Source organism: Hermetia illucens, chromosome 3 (assembly GCF_905115235.1).
Source record: "Hermetia illucens chromosome 3, iHerIll2.2.curated.20191125, whole genome shotgun sequence".
Taxonomy (NCBI): domain Eukaryota; kingdom Metazoa; phylum Arthropoda; class Insecta; order Diptera; family Stratiomyidae; genus Hermetia; species Hermetia illucens.
This window is the reverse complement of record NC_051851.1, coordinates 34,543,404-34,558,799: the sequence shown is the minus strand read 5'-3', so window position 1 is coordinate 34,558,799 and position 15,396 is coordinate 34,543,404. Positions and strand designations below refer to the sequence as shown.

Below are 15,396 nucleotides of genomic sequence, written 5' to 3'. Positions count from 1 at the left end.
AGAAATGCCTCGAGAGACTGAATACACTCGGCTCGTCCAACAAGGTCTGGATACTTTGGGTTCCAGACCATGCTGAGTTGGAAGGCAACGAGGCAGCGAGCAGGGATGCCTTTACACGGGCCAGAACCCTTCTGTGGAATTGGAAACCGTTTCATGGCTATGAATCTAAGAAATGAAGAGGAATGATTGAGGGAACAATACTGGGCGGGCCTACCAGGGATGGAGTAGTCCAGTGTGCTTATTAGGGGATACGAACCCATACGCACAAAGGATTGCTTAAACATCACCAAAAAGAACCTCTGAATCATGATGGGGATTCTCACTGGTAATTGTCGGTTGAACTATCACCTAGGGTAGCTAAGGATATCTACGGACACTGTCTGCAGGTTTTGTGAGGAGGATGACAAAACCTCTATACACGTCCTGGGACAGTGTCTGGTACTTGTGCAAAGTAAGTCGAGGCATCTGGGAGAACACTTAATATCAGATGCAAAGCTGAAAGATCTGGACATAAGGAACATACTAAAGTTGCTGACGGTTGTAGGCCTGTTTGAGATGCTATGATCAATAGGTACACCATAACCAGTAAAAGGGGCACAATAGTTCTTTAAGAACGCGGTGCGACTTTCCCTTAACAGAATAATAATAATTTTTCCATGCTTGGTGGTGGCAATATTTGTTCGTCGAATTCAGTTGGCCTAACCTCCAACTCGCCAATGCTGTGATTCTACAGTAGTTCATCAAAGTACTCAACCCATCGCTCCAATATACCCATTCTGTCGGAAATCAGATTTCCGTCTTTGTCTCGAGAGGATGAACATCGAGATGTTTAATGCTTCATCCGGCTGACTTGTTGGTAATACTTCCGCGCCTGGTGCGGTTGCTCCCTGTACTTTTCTAGTTCACAGACTTTTTAGTTCTCCCGGGCTTCCTTTTTCCGTCTGTGAAGTAGTTTCTCCACTCATCGGAGTTCGTGATAAGCCTGCGCGCGTGCCCGCTTTCTTTGAGAATACAATTTTACTGGGTATGCGGCATTCATCCGCTCCGTTACTAGTTTACACTCATCGTCAAACCAGCCGTTCCGACTTGTCTTGCCGCTGGGGCCAAGTATGTTTGTGGTCGTATTTATGGGAACGTTCTCCAGGTGATTGTGAAGATCATCCGTTGAGGCTTCATCTCCAGGACGTCTATTGACTGCGGTTATTGCGGCATCTATATCCCCTTATAGGTATTACAGAGGCTTCAGTGTGAACTCTCACTCGATTGTCAGAGGGGATTCTAAGTGGTGTTGTTATTCGGAGCAAAATGCCAACGAGATAGTGATCCAAGTCTATATTGGCCCCCCTACATGTTCTAACATTCACCAAGGCTAAGAGGTGGCGGCATTCGATCAACACGTGGTCAATTCGGTTGAAAGTGGTCCCATTTGAAGAGACCCACCTTTGTTTGTGGACCGTTTTCCATGCAAATCAGGTACTTCTAACAATCACTTTGTTTGACACTGCTAATTGAATAATGCGCAGTCCGTTATCATTGGTATGCTTACGTAAGCTATCGGAGCCAACGTATCACCTGAATACGGGCTACGTCCCTATTCGGCTGTTAAAATCTCCAAGTATGATTTTGATATCGTATCTGGGCCGGGCTTCGAGGGTCTCGCAAACTCAGAGTGTATAGCGGTTCGCTTATGTTTTCAAAGCCGATAACAGCAGGTTTCATTTTTTATCTGACTAAAAAACTTACTCCGAACGCATGGTTTACTGGATAGCCGCAATAATATATGGTGTAGTGGCTGCTATCCAGGAAACCGGTCCCTGTCCACCGTATTTCTTGTAACGCTGTTACATCAGCCTTAAATTGGTACAGGGTATCGGCTAGCTGATACGCAGTATTCGATCTGTACATGGAGCCCAAATTCAATCAGAAAATGCGCAAGTCGCTATTCCGTTTTCATTGAAGGGTTCGTCGTTGTAACATCCATCCAGTTCGAGGTTCCTTTTGTGATTTCGTAACAAGTTGTTTTCCGTGTAGGATTATCAGTCCTACCTAATCCCCAACTTGGAGGACTATTTGGTACAATTTGTCCCGTTTTTAAGCGTGGGAAACAGCGCCTTCATCCTTCTCCGTCTGCAGCTGCTATTAAGAAAGAGCCTTCAGCGATCACCGCGTGGAGGTTGAGATGGGGTTTGGTAGTAGAACTGTTGGTGTTAGTTCAGTAGGCGTTTCCCAGAATTTATGCTCCATCGTGTGTACCAATCCACGTTTCGCCCTAGGATCTATACTACCACCAGACCACCAGATTTTCACCAGATTTGTTGAAACCCGTAATATAGCCCCACAATGTAATATTTAAGGCATTAGTACATACCACTGTTCTAATGAAATGATCCTCGTTGAGGACCGAACTACTGCATAAGTTTGAGAAAATAAAAAATACCGCAACCCAACTTAAAGCCTGAAAACTCAAGGCTTGAGTACGACAGATTGCATACTCAACTACTTTTCACCTGCCTTAGAAAGAATGAGGCGCAATCTGTGGGGTTCCCACCACACCCCCGTGCATTAGTGAAGGAGGAACACTTAATGAGCTGCTCCTATCACAAAGTATACGACAAACTTAGTCAAACAAAGGGAATCGCAAGAATCCAATCTTCCTTGCACGGAATCAAAGCATAAAGTGGGGATGGAATACAATTAGCTTAGGCCAAATGCATTCTATCAAAATTTCATCTCACCCGTCGCTTCATCATAACAAAAAAGAAAGAACATGAAAGTACTCAAATAAATGAACAAACGAACGAATAACACCTCGACGCCGCGTTGAGCCGTGAAATCGGAAATTCCAAAGACCGCTCATCCTTAACATCTGAAGCAAAAGAAACGTCAAATTAGAATGCGATCTTTCGTGGATCTCTCGATCGCGGCACTCGTTTGTCGAGTTTTACAGCTCCACGCGCTCGTTTGCGCCGTTTTTGTTTTAACTTCGGCGCAAAATTCCCATTTCGTATTTCAAATTTTTGCGCGGTCCCAACGTACCAGATCAAGGACACACGGAATTTTATTGAACACATGAGGGGGGCTGAAATGTCAAAAGGAAGCTCCCCACATTTCCGAACCCGACTAACTCAGAGACATGCAGGTACAACGTAGGTAGTACTTTTTTCATTTCCTTAGACGCCGTTCTATTCTTTATCCGAAACTATGCTCAATTTTGGATTCCATAATGCCGAATTTTCTGCGAACAGACAAAGGGTCGCCCTCTTTGAGATCGCTTTCCGGTTGTTCGCCGTTCGTCCTGTAGACGCCACACGCCATCCTCAGGGTCTCCTTTTCATATTGTTATTTTTGCCTATTTGATTTTCAAGCAGACGGAGCTTCAATTTAATTATCATCATCATCATCATCAACGGCGCAACAACCGGTATCCGGTGTAGGCCTGCGTTAATAAGGAACTCCAAACATCCCGGTTTTGCGCCGAGGTCCACCAATTCGATATCCCTAAAAGCCGTCTGGCGTCCAAACCTACGCCATCGCTCCATCTTAGGCAGGGTCTGCCTCGTCTTCTTTTTCTACCATAGATATTGTCCTTATAGACTTTTCGGGCGGGATCATCCTCATCCACACGGATTAAGTGACCCGCCCACCGTAACCTATTGAGCCGGATTTTATCCACAACCGGACGGTCATGGTATCGCTTATAGATTTTGTCATTATGTAGGCTACGGAATCGTCCATCCTCATGTAGGGGGCCAAAAATTCTTCGGAGGATTCTTCTCTCGAACGCGGACAAGAGTTCGCAATTTTTCTTGCTAAGAACCCAAGTTTCCGAGGAATACATGAGGACTGGCAAGATCATAGTCTTGTACAGTAAGAGCTTTGACCCTATGGTGGGACGTTTCGAGCGGAACAGTCTTTGTCAGCTGAAATAGGATCTGTTGGCTGGCAACAACCGTGCGCGGATTTCATCATCGTAGCTGTTATCGGTTGTGATTTTCGACCCTAGATAGGAGAAATTGTTAACGGTCTCAAAGTTGTATTCTCCTATCCTTATTCTTCTTCGTGTTTGACCAGTGCGGTTTGATGTTGGTTGATTCGTCTTCGGTGCTGACGTTGCCACCATATATTTTATCTTGCCTTCATTGATGTGCAGCCCAAGATCTCGCGCCGTCTGCTCGATCTGGATGCATGATAGCGCATCCCCTTGTCGTAGACCGTTGTTGATGTCGAATGGTCTTGAGAGTGATCCTGCCGCTTTCATTTAGCCTCGCACATTGGTCAGGGTCAGCCTAGTCAGTCTTATTAATTTCGTCGGGATACCGAATTCTCTCATGGCCGTGTACAGTTTTACCCTGGCTATGCTATCATAGGCTGCTTTAAAGTCGATGAAAAGATGGTGCAACTGATGTCCATATTCCAACAGTTTTTCCATCGCTTGCCGCACAGAGAAAATCTGATCTGTTGCTGATTTGCCTGGAGTGAAGCCTCTTTGGTATGGGCCAATGATATTCTGGGCGTACGGGGCTATCCGGCCTAGCAAGATAGTGGAGAATATCTTATAGATGGTACTCAGGAACGTGATACCTCTATAATTGCTGCACTGTGTGATATCTCCCTTTTTATGTATGAGACAGATAATGCCTCGTTGCCAATCGTCAGGCATTGATTCGCTGTCCCATACCTTGAGCACAAGTCCGCCTCCATATTTAACCAATTCGGCTGTAATTCCATCGGCTCCTGGCGACTTATGATTTTTTAGCCGATGAATTACACGAACTGTTTCTCCTATATTTGATGGTGGCAGTATTTGTCCGTCGTCTTCAGTTGGCGGGACCTCCACCTCGCCGATGTTCTGGTTGTTCAGTAGCTCATCAAAGTACTCAACCCATCGCTCTAATATGCCTATTCTGTCGGAAATCAGAGTTCCCTCTTTGTCTCGGCAGGATGAGCATCGAGGTGTATAAGGCTTCATCCTGCTGACTTGTTGGTAAAACTTCCGCGCCTGGTGCGGTTGCTCCCTGTACTTTTCTAGTTCACAGACTTGTTGGTTCTCCCAGGCTTCCTTTTTCCGTCTGTAAAGTTGCTTCTCCGCTCGAAGGAGTTCGTGATAAGTCTCCGCCCGTGCCCGCGTTCTTTGAGAATGTAGCATGACTCGGTATGCAGCATCCTTCCGTTCCTATGCTAGCTTACATTCATCGTCAAACCAGCCGTTCCGATTCTTTTTGCGACTGGGGCCAAGTATATTTGTATCCGTATTTATGATAACGTTCTTCAGGTTATTGTGAAGATCATTTGTTGATACCTTATCTCCTGGACCTCTGTTGACTGGGGTGATTGCGGCATCTATTCCATCTTCATAGGTGTTACGAAAAGTTGTTTTGGGAATAACTATCAACTGATTGTCAGAGGTGATTCTAGGTGGTAATGTTATTCGAGCTCGGAGCACCATACCAACGAGATAGTAATCCGAATCTATATTGGACACCCCTGTCCACACATTCATCAAGATTGAGAGGTGGCGGAGTTTGATCAATACGTGGTCAACTCGGTTGAAAGTGGTCCCGTCTGGAGAGGCCCACGTTTGTTTGTGGACTTGTTTCCACGCAAACCAGATACTTCTAACAACCATTTTGTGTAGCTGTGCTAATTGAATAATTCGTAGTCCGTTACCATTGTGTCCGTTACCTTATGTAAGCTATTGGAGCCAACCTATGCGGGCTTCGTCCCTACTTGGCTGTTAAAATCTCAAGTATGATTTTGATATCATACCTGGGACAAGCTTCGAGGGTTTATTTTATTGCCTCGTGGAAGGTATCCTTCTCCGACTCTGCAATCTCCTCTCTCAGAGCGTGAACGTTAATGTGGCTTATATTTCTAATTTGCCTCGCAAGCGCAGAGTGCATACCCGTTCACTTATATTTTCAAAGTCGATAACAAGTTTCATTTTTTGGCTAATTAGAATCCCACTCCAGGCACATGGCTTCCTAGATGGCCACTATAATATATGGTGTAGTGGCTCTTCTCCTGCAGCGCTGTTACATAAGCCCTATATTGGGAGAGGCGCCTTCGACAGCCGTTTTCAGAAGATTCTTCAACAAATTGACCGGATCGATCGTTGATTCTGCTTTCTGGAATCCAAACTACCTCTCTGATAGACTGCCTCCCTTTTCCGCTATTGGGAGTAATCTGTTATAGATCACTCGCTCGAAAAGTTTGCCGTTTGCACTTAAGAGGCCTATACGACGATAGTTTACCCAGTGGCTTGTTTGGCTTTGGGATGAGTATCAATTTTTGTTTCTTCCACTATGCAGGGAAAACATTTTCTTTTAAGTACGCAGTAAATACTTATGCGAAAAATGTTGGTGGTATCGCTACTGCCAATTTGATAGCTATATACGGTATGCCATTTAAGCCGGGAGCCTTGTTGACTTTGATGTTCTTAGCCGCTTCCCATACCTCTTAGATCGCTTATCTCTGGTACTTCATCGGGGTTGATTTGAATGCGCGGAAGGCCTTCATTAATATTCTGAGGGAATAGGACGTTTATTATGTCGTCCAGTGACTTAGGACATGTAATCGGTGGGCAACGCTTTCCCTTGATTGATACCATAACTATCTTTTATGCACCACCCCAAGGGTCAGAGTCAGCTTCCCTGCAGGGCTGCTTGAAATACATGGTTTCATTCTTTGCGACTGCTGTTTGTCTGTCTGTCTGTCCGTCTGTCACACGCATTTTTCTCGAAGACGATTTCAGCGATTGACACCAAATTTGCTGGAAATGTGGGAACTTCGGACGCTCATGCATACAGTACATCCTTTTACGCCGAATTTAAGTCATGTCGGCTATCAAATGAAAGGTCTTGATTAGTACTTTCCGAAGCCGGTTTTGATTTTGATATTTGTTGGAAAGGTGGGGAGTGCGGGAGGTCGAAAGTGATCATTTCTTTAACAGACCCATTCTCAGAAACTACCGACCCGAACAATCTGAAAAAAAAAAATCAAGAAACTGCCACTATATGGCGCCTTGGCTCCGAAATACCCTCCATATTTATATCTGTTCAAGTAAAGTTAAAAATTGGCTGCAAAACCCCCCCTAAAGTTCATCCTAGCACTTCACATTTTATAGTGATGTAGGGTATAACATAGACCAAGATTCTACCGGTTTGTCGGAAATCGCACTGTTACGTACAAAGTTATAATAGTTTAAAGTTGTCACTTCTTCGCAAATTGAAGACTTTGAATGTCAATATCACCAGAAAGTGGATATTCCCACATAATTTTTTGCATATATTACGTGCTACCTACTAATGGGTCAAATGTTTTTATAAAAGAAATACACAAAACCTTTCATACCAGCAACGTCCAGCTTCCGGCTTCCCGACTTGTTCATATTGTTATTTTTACCTATTTGATTTTGAAGCTGGAGCTTCAATTCAATTATCGTTGTATCTAACGCTGTACAAACGATAAGCCCATCCACGCGGGACAGCACAAAGGAAACACAAACATTCATATCCAGCCGAGATTCGAACCGAGAGCAATGAAATCAAAAGGCCAATACCGAATCAACTCGACCATCACACCGTGGAATCAAGAATAGAATTTGGTAGACAGAATCCTGGTCGACATGTAGATCCATTCAATGCAAAGGCAACTCATTCGATGCTGTCTCACCTGTGCCCTGGGAGCAGCGTGACATGGGTGCGAATCATATTGAGAGGAAAACAAAAATTAGATTGTCGGTGTTAAGGCAGCATGCCTTACTCGCGTTTTCGTTGTCGGGTACAGTGCCGGAACTGCAAATCTACGCGAAGCACACGCTGTGCTTTAACCCCTTATAAATATTCGATGCGTTGATTTTTTCATGACGTATTTTCGCTTTAAGATCTACTCCTCCTTTTAGGTTACTCCTAACGTTATTGATTCATGCAAATTGGTGTACTCCAAGTGTGCTCCATACACCTCGCATCTGCGAGCGCTTTGTTGTCACACCAGTAAACCATCATTACTATAAAAGTTTGGCTTGAATATTCTTTCTTTGAATACAAAAGCGCCTTTATGCCCGGCATCTTGTGAATATAATTCTTTTGTTCCATTCACCGAGTATAAAAAATCTGAAGAAATTCTCCTCCTTTCACAGACATCATGCACACTAACGCTATTCAACATGACGGATGAAAATATCATAATATCGGCGAGGCTTCCGCATGACCCGAAAGTCAAATCAATTGAAATGTTACGACGAGAAAAGGTAAGAGCGCGGTGCCGTGGGATTTTATTTTGACTGTAGCAATTTTCTCGGTTTTTATTTTATGGTCCTCAATTTCAAAAGCGAGAGGTGCTATTTCCTTTCAACTAAATGAATCTGAATAACATTTCGGGGATGGTGAATACGATAAAGGATTTGGATTCAAATTTATCGTTTTCCTCGGTACGTACTTTCCCATGAAGGGATGAAGACGAGAAACGATCCCGACGCGAAAAACCTTTAGCTAAATGTTTTGTTGAATTATTATGTTTCGCTTTATTTCCCGCTTTTACTTTTAGGTGTTCTGTTTTGCATATACGAGTACGGTTTGATACCGTGCCGAACCCGAATCCGGCCCGGGCCCCGATTCCTCGTCAAGATGGACGGACCCGTTGCGTTCCAACTTCGTTATGGCTTGTGGGAAGATAAATTCGCTGGTTTCCTAACGTGCTCCCATTTATTATTGTGACATAATCTGAAATAAAATCGTTAGCTGGCAGAAAAAAAAGAATATCACTCGTCTCACACTTGCGAGGGTTTCGTCCCGCACCCACGAGCCGCAACAATTGGTGTCCGCGCTGACAATGATAAATTGCATGAAAATAGGATCCCAAGGAAACTGTTTACTAAGATACTTTCTGTATGCAACGTATCGATTTGAATTCGCTCTTCGTACCGGACGGCTTGCTGGAAGGCTACTTTCAAACGGAAACTAAAGGAAAACGGGATATGTGCAGGAATTTCTACAATAGTTTACCCTCAACATTCATTAGAGATCCGCTGGAGATGCACAAGAAAGGAAATCGCACCTTCAACATCAACCCCAATATCACCCCTTTCAGCTTTATTTACTGTTAACTCCACCACTTTATACCTTCCCGTAGTTCTGAGAAAAATTTCGCAGTAGCTTTATTCGTGCCATTCTTCATTACAAGTATCTAATGTTCACTCTTGTTATCTTTTCTCAGGAGGAATGCACGTCCATCCTGGAAACTATAAGTCACCACATAAACTCAGAACATAGCGAACTGCAAGCTCACCGACTCCTCAGCATATTCAAAATGTCCGAAGTTCAGGTTGTTTGGCCTGAAACGAGTAGTGCAGTGTCCTTGTCGATAGTGCCAGCAACTGTCGTAGAGTATTTCTGGGTCACCCTCCCTACGATGCTGACTACTGGGTGGACGGCGCGAGGCTTTTTTATGATAACATGACAATAAATTAAACAGTTATCCGTAGATTCTAAAAGATATAATCATTAGAACGCATCCAACTTATTAAGAAATCTAGATTTAGTGTAGTTTCCATTTCAGAATTGGTTTTACCGAAATATTTCATGGTAGAATTCGATCCTGTTCATTGAAAGATTTTTGGTTTCATACATGTGTATCTATGCATTGGTGTAGCTATTGGGATATGTAACGCGAAGTGTCGAATTTAGTGATACGCATTGGAATCCGCAATCTGCTGGAATTCCAACAATCGTCCACCCCCTCCACTCCCGAACCTATCCCGAAACTCTGCACTTAGTTCATAAATTAAATTTCCGTTCAAATATTGAACTCATCTAGGAATCTTTTATGGTTTTCTGTGTAACATTTGTAAATAAACAAACAAATTGTAATTCTACCCTAAAATATAGGTATAAAGTTAGAAATAAAGCAATAATAACGTTAGGGCAGTTTTGATGATAATCGTTGTTAACAGTTTACATAACGTAGCTACATATTCTGTACAAAGAAAGCAAAATTATTACATTAATATTAAATCTGGTGTGTATGAGCCACTATTGTTCTAGTGCAATATACAAACTACAATATATATATATACATACATGAAGCCCAGTTATTCCACAGCTTTGTGTATAATACGGAAATCCGTATTTATATAAACTGAAAGTTGCAAAAAGATATCGTCTAATGGCAGTTGAAAATTGGGGGTAGCGAAGCATTTTTATGAAAATAGCGAATAGATATGTGTAATCAAAGATAAACAAACAAAAGGCAGCGCAATCGGAGAGTAATTGGCAAACAATTTCCATATTTAACTAAAAGTTCTGTTTGAGTGAGCAGAAAATAGATACAATCAAGTACAGGGTAAGGCTTGCATTATTTCCCGTCTTATTAGATACGAATCCTGTGAAGCATGCAGTCATTGAACAAGGTAGGTTGCACTATTTTGAAATTTGTTTGTATCTCAATCAAAGGTTTTAATTTTTTCAACATCTTAAAACTAAGAATAACTATTATCTGGAAATTTTGAAGCCAGAATCCAACGACCAGATCTTCCATTTTGTTTTTGCGTTTGTTTTTGTTGGCTTTCTTTCTCAGCTTGTCCCTCGAACAATTATCATTATTATTCTGTTAGGGGAAGTCTCACCGCGTCCTTAAAGAACTATAGGTTTTGATTATAGTGTACCTATTAATCATAGTACCACAAGCAAATCTATGACCGTTAAGAATTTGAGCATAATCCCTACTTCCAAATCGTTCAGCTTCCCATCTGGTATTAAGTGTTCTCCCAGATGCCTCGACCTACTTTGCACACTTACCAGACACTGTCCCAGAACGTGTATAGAGGTTTCATCGCACTCCGCACAGGAGACGCAGGCAGTGTCCGTAGATATCCCTAGCTTGTCTAGGTGATTGTTTAGTCAACAGTGACGCGTGAGAATTCCAACTATGATTCAGAGGTTATTTTTGGTGAGATTTAAGGAATCCTTTGTGCCTTTGGACTCGTATCCCACAATAAGCACCCTGGACTGCTCCATTGCTGTTAGACCCACCCAGTATAGGTCCCTCCCTACATTTAAGAATTATCCAAGCTCTTGGTTTTTCACAAGAGGAATCTCCAATTACCTTCACACTTCCTCCTTGCAAACCGCGAATCTACCCCGGCACACCCATGGCTCTTGAGTCAACCCTTTTCCAATGTTCTCCTTGGAACCTGCCCTTGTAATTAGCTCACATGCAGCTTTCGCATGGTGGAATTTTATCTGGGCTATTTTAGTGTTGGCCATTGGCTCTTCTCCACTAATATCACCTTCCGCCTCCGACATGACGCTTTCCTGCGCGTCGCTGTCCAACGTAAAGCCTAGAAGATCCTAAGTTTATATCATTCGGCGGTAAATTTTCCATCCGATGTCTTCGCTAAAGCGTCTTTCCTTGGCTTTTCCCTGCGCGCATGCACAGGTATAATGCCAAATCTATAGTTGATATAGTAACTCTGATTTTTAATTGCCTCCAGGGAATGGTCATCCAACCCGATCGTGAGGAGTCTACCCTTGCTCTCCACCTTGCTTCTGAAGGTTCTCCATAATCACCCTCATCCTTATTCTGAGCGATTAGTAGGCCCTTGAGATCTTCCATCTCTATTGCTACGGTTTAGGAATCAATTAATATCACCATGTGTGCTCCTTGTATATTATCACATGTCAGCACATGTCAACAGTTCTGCTCCTTCCCTGCCTGTCAATTTAAAGAGTCTAGTTCTAAGTCATTCCGCAGTACACATTGGTATGTGAAAAAGTATCCCGGTGAACCTTCGCAGCCCATCCCTTGCACATTTGTCTGACAACAAAGTCTTCGATAGTTTCCTGTCCCTCACGAGTGAGTATTTGCCCGGGAAATACTTTTGGCAGTCGAATGCCCTTGACGATTCCGTAGCCTACATAACTGCGAAATCTATGAGCGACACCTTGACTGTCTGGTTGTGTATAAAATCCGGCTCAATAGGTTACGGTGGGCGAGTCACTTAATCCGTATGGATGAGGATGATCCAGCCCGGAAAGTCTATAAGGGCAATATTTATGATAGAACGTCAGAGAGCTTTTAGCGGTGTCGAATTGGCGGACCTCGACGCAAAACCGGGATGTCTGGAGTTCCTTATTAAGACAGGCCTAGACCGGATACCGGTTTTTGGGTCATTGATGATGATGAATGCCTTTGACCGCAGTAGCCTAACTAATGGCGGTCGCCTTGATTCTTGCGTTTACCCCCGGGAAGGTTCCCGGCTTTTTACCCTCTTGGGTTCAGGTTTTGATTTTTTAAGAATATACGCGTTAATCTCCGCTGCTACCCGCTTTCTTGGTTCCGATAAAGATGGCTTAGGTTTATCCTGAGCCTTCTTAAGTGCCTCTTCGGATTTCAGACTTTCCTTCAGATAACGCAGTTACCATTTAACACCCACTGAGACCTGTCTCCTTCCTCACGTCTGATATATTGATCTCAGACGTGATTTTGCTTGTCCCTGGTTTTTGAGCAGTGGTCTTTGATGGTTGTTGTCCTCACAATATACCGATTTTGACTTTCGATCTATTGTTTGACGTCCCAACTCCTCCCTTCTTAAATGTAATCACCTGGTTTTCAGTATTTCAGGGAAGTGCCCCGCCTGGTTAACTAGTTTGTGTGCGGTACGGGGTCTTGCTTATTTGGTTATAATTTTCTTTATTTTTGTGACATTACTCATTTAATACCCACAAGTATGGGGTTTGGAGGCCCAACGTGCCATAGCCCCCCGTAGTACGGTAAAGTCAAGCTTACTCACTGATGCGACCAAGTATCTGTGAGGCTTCGTTCGAATACAGTCCGTTACCCCCGACTGCAAACTATCCAATGGAGAGGGTTCGCATGACATCCTGGATTCGAGGAGGTGTTTTCCGACTCCCCAGTCAAGATCCGTAACGTTTTGTTAATAATAAGAACGACGAGAGGAAAGCCACAATCCACCCTAGAAGAAAGACAGCTCCCTCTCAAAGAGAGATATGTTGGCCTCGAAAGCTACATTTGGCGTCAGTCTATTCTGCAGTGCACTGACTCACTCAATTACTTCACTGTCCAGATTATTGTTAACTAAAGTTTCATTTATTTTGATGGCACATGGAATTCTTTAAAAGTTAACCACTAAAACCATCTTTTTCTCCTTCAACTCTCCTCGCGCGAACGTCATATGTTACTAATAATATTGACGTGGCAAGTCGCACTGCGTCCTAAAAGAACTATTCTGCCTCTTGACTGGATATATACATATAACTGATAGAAACTTTATTATATTCCCTACTTCCAAGTGTTTCAACCTGGCATCTGATATTAAATATTCTCCCTGCCGCTTATATCAACTTTGCACAAGTGCCTACTGTCCAAGAACGTGTGGGGAGGTTTCATCATTCTGCTCACAGAATCTACAGACAATGCCCGTACATATCCCCTGTTCCACAGCTGACAGTTCAGCCTGCAGTGACCAGTGTGTATTTTCACTATGATCCGGAGGTTTAAATTATCTTTCGAGCGCTTCGGTCCGTATGCCGCCATGAGCTCCCTAGACTGTTCCGCTCCTGGCAAGTTCGCCCAGTAAAGTTCCTTCAGCCGTTCCACTTCATTCTTAAATTTCGTAGCCATGAACCCATTCCCGACTCCACAGAATGGTTCTGGCCCATATAGTGACGTTCCTGCTCCCTTCCTGGCCAGTTCGTTCGCTGCCTCGTTGTCTTCTAACCCAATGTGACCTGGAGCGCAGAATATCCAGACCCTATTGAACGAGCCGAACGTGTTCAGTTTGCTAAGCCATTCTCATACCAGTTTGGAATTTACCTAATAGGACTTAAGTACCTTAATAGCCGCTTGGCTGTCGGTTAGAATAGCAATGTTCTGCGCCATGCAGTTCCCTTTGAGGTTGAAGGAGGCACATCTACCTATGCTACTATAATGCTTACCCATTGGTTCAAGGTGCTTTTTCCTCCTCTGCTGTAAGGGATCCGTTAGTGTGATATAATTGCTGGTTTAAGCCATACGTCAATACCACGCTGTCCCAGTTAGTACTATTATTTGAACGTGTTCCAAACTTCTTACCGAAGTGAAACCTTGTTGCCATATTATCCCTTGGTATCAGTAATGCGGGATGTCGACTAAAAAGAATATCAATTTTGCTTCGATTTCCCTCCTCGCCACACAGGTATTTCCCGACATTCTGAAGATCGCCTTCGTTGCCTCCATCAATATGTGCAAATGCTAATCACAGAAGGACTTCTAAGGATGCCGTTGAGCATGGTCGTTCTCATTGCCCCACTGATACATACATAAGCCAGTCTTTAAAGTTTGTGTAACTCCCCGGCTATTGTGCCAAGTACAGTTCAGTTCGACCCGTAGATAATCATTGACCTTACTATTGAAGTGTATATCCAGTGCAGTATTTTCGGAATGCATCCCCATTTTTCCCCTGCTATGGACCTGCAAATAATCAGAGCCCTTGTGGCTTTCCGACATATGTTTTCAACATGTGTCTACCAAAATAGTTTTTGGTCTAGTAATGATTCCCAATGGTTTAACCTCTATTACTTGTTTCACCCCCATGCCATGTAATCTAATGGCTCTCAAGTGATTAAGCTTATGTTTCCTAGTGAATGGAGTTTAATTGATGCGCAGCCGCACCTTCCTGCACCACTTACCAATAACTCGCAGTCCGGTTTGAATTCTATCACATAGGGTATCCTCATATTTGCCCCTGCAGCTGATACTGGGCAATTTCAGTTGTCTGCTCAGTAGCTTGCTGACATGGGGATAGGGGATTACGCATTAAAACGTTAGTTCTAATATATAATAGTTGTATATGGCTTTCTCCGTCATTTCATGATGTCAGACAAATTGTTCTAAAAGATTTATGCTGAAAAGGATCCTTTCTACCTGCTTCCAAAAGGAATAATGCTGGGAAAATGCTATCTACTCCGGGTGATTTCGGTTTTTTTCAAAGATCAATTATCCCCTTTTGTTCGCTGTTGGGGAATCAGGCAGAATATTATCGCCTTCCTCCGTGGGGTAGGATCCCAGGAAATGAGTTGATTGAGAAGCAGATGTACCCTGACCTTCTAATTCTCGGAAAATGCCCCACCTTCTTTTACAGACAGACACAAGATATTGCCTAAACTTCACGTACAGCTGGATACTTCGGTGGCTTGTTTTGTCCCTTCACAAATTTTCCTGAAGCTATTTCGTTTTGCTTCCTTCATGGCGTTGCTTTACGCCGTCAAAGCTCTTTTGAACCTCGGCTAGTCCCCGATTTGTTTCGCCCGATTGAAGAGTTTTTCCACCTCCTCTTTCATTCTGGCTAGGTTCCTTTTCCACCAGGGTATGTCCCTTGATGACTTGGCTGTCTTAGCCCGA

At 43.4% G+C, this 15,396-nt stretch overlaps 1 protein-coding gene across 6 annotated transcripts in view; it reads left to right on the top strand.

Annotated features, from left to right (window-relative positions):
• Positions 1-11,907, top strand: part of LOC119652430 — a 425,085-nt gene extending 413,178 nt beyond the window's left edge. For all 6 annotated transcript variants that reach the window (XM_038056559.1, XM_038056558.1, XM_038056556.1 and 3 more), the window contains 2 exons: positions 8,138-8,248; positions 9,214-11,907. In XM_038056559.1, the coding sequence (XP_037912487.1) occupies positions 8,138-8,248; positions 9,214-9,456 (354 nt within the window). In that variant the 3' untranslated portion in view covers positions 9,457-11,907. The remainder of the gene's footprint in view (positions 1-8,137; positions 8,249-9,213) is intronic.
• The last annotated feature ends 3,489 nt before the right edge of the window (positions 11,908-15,396 follow it).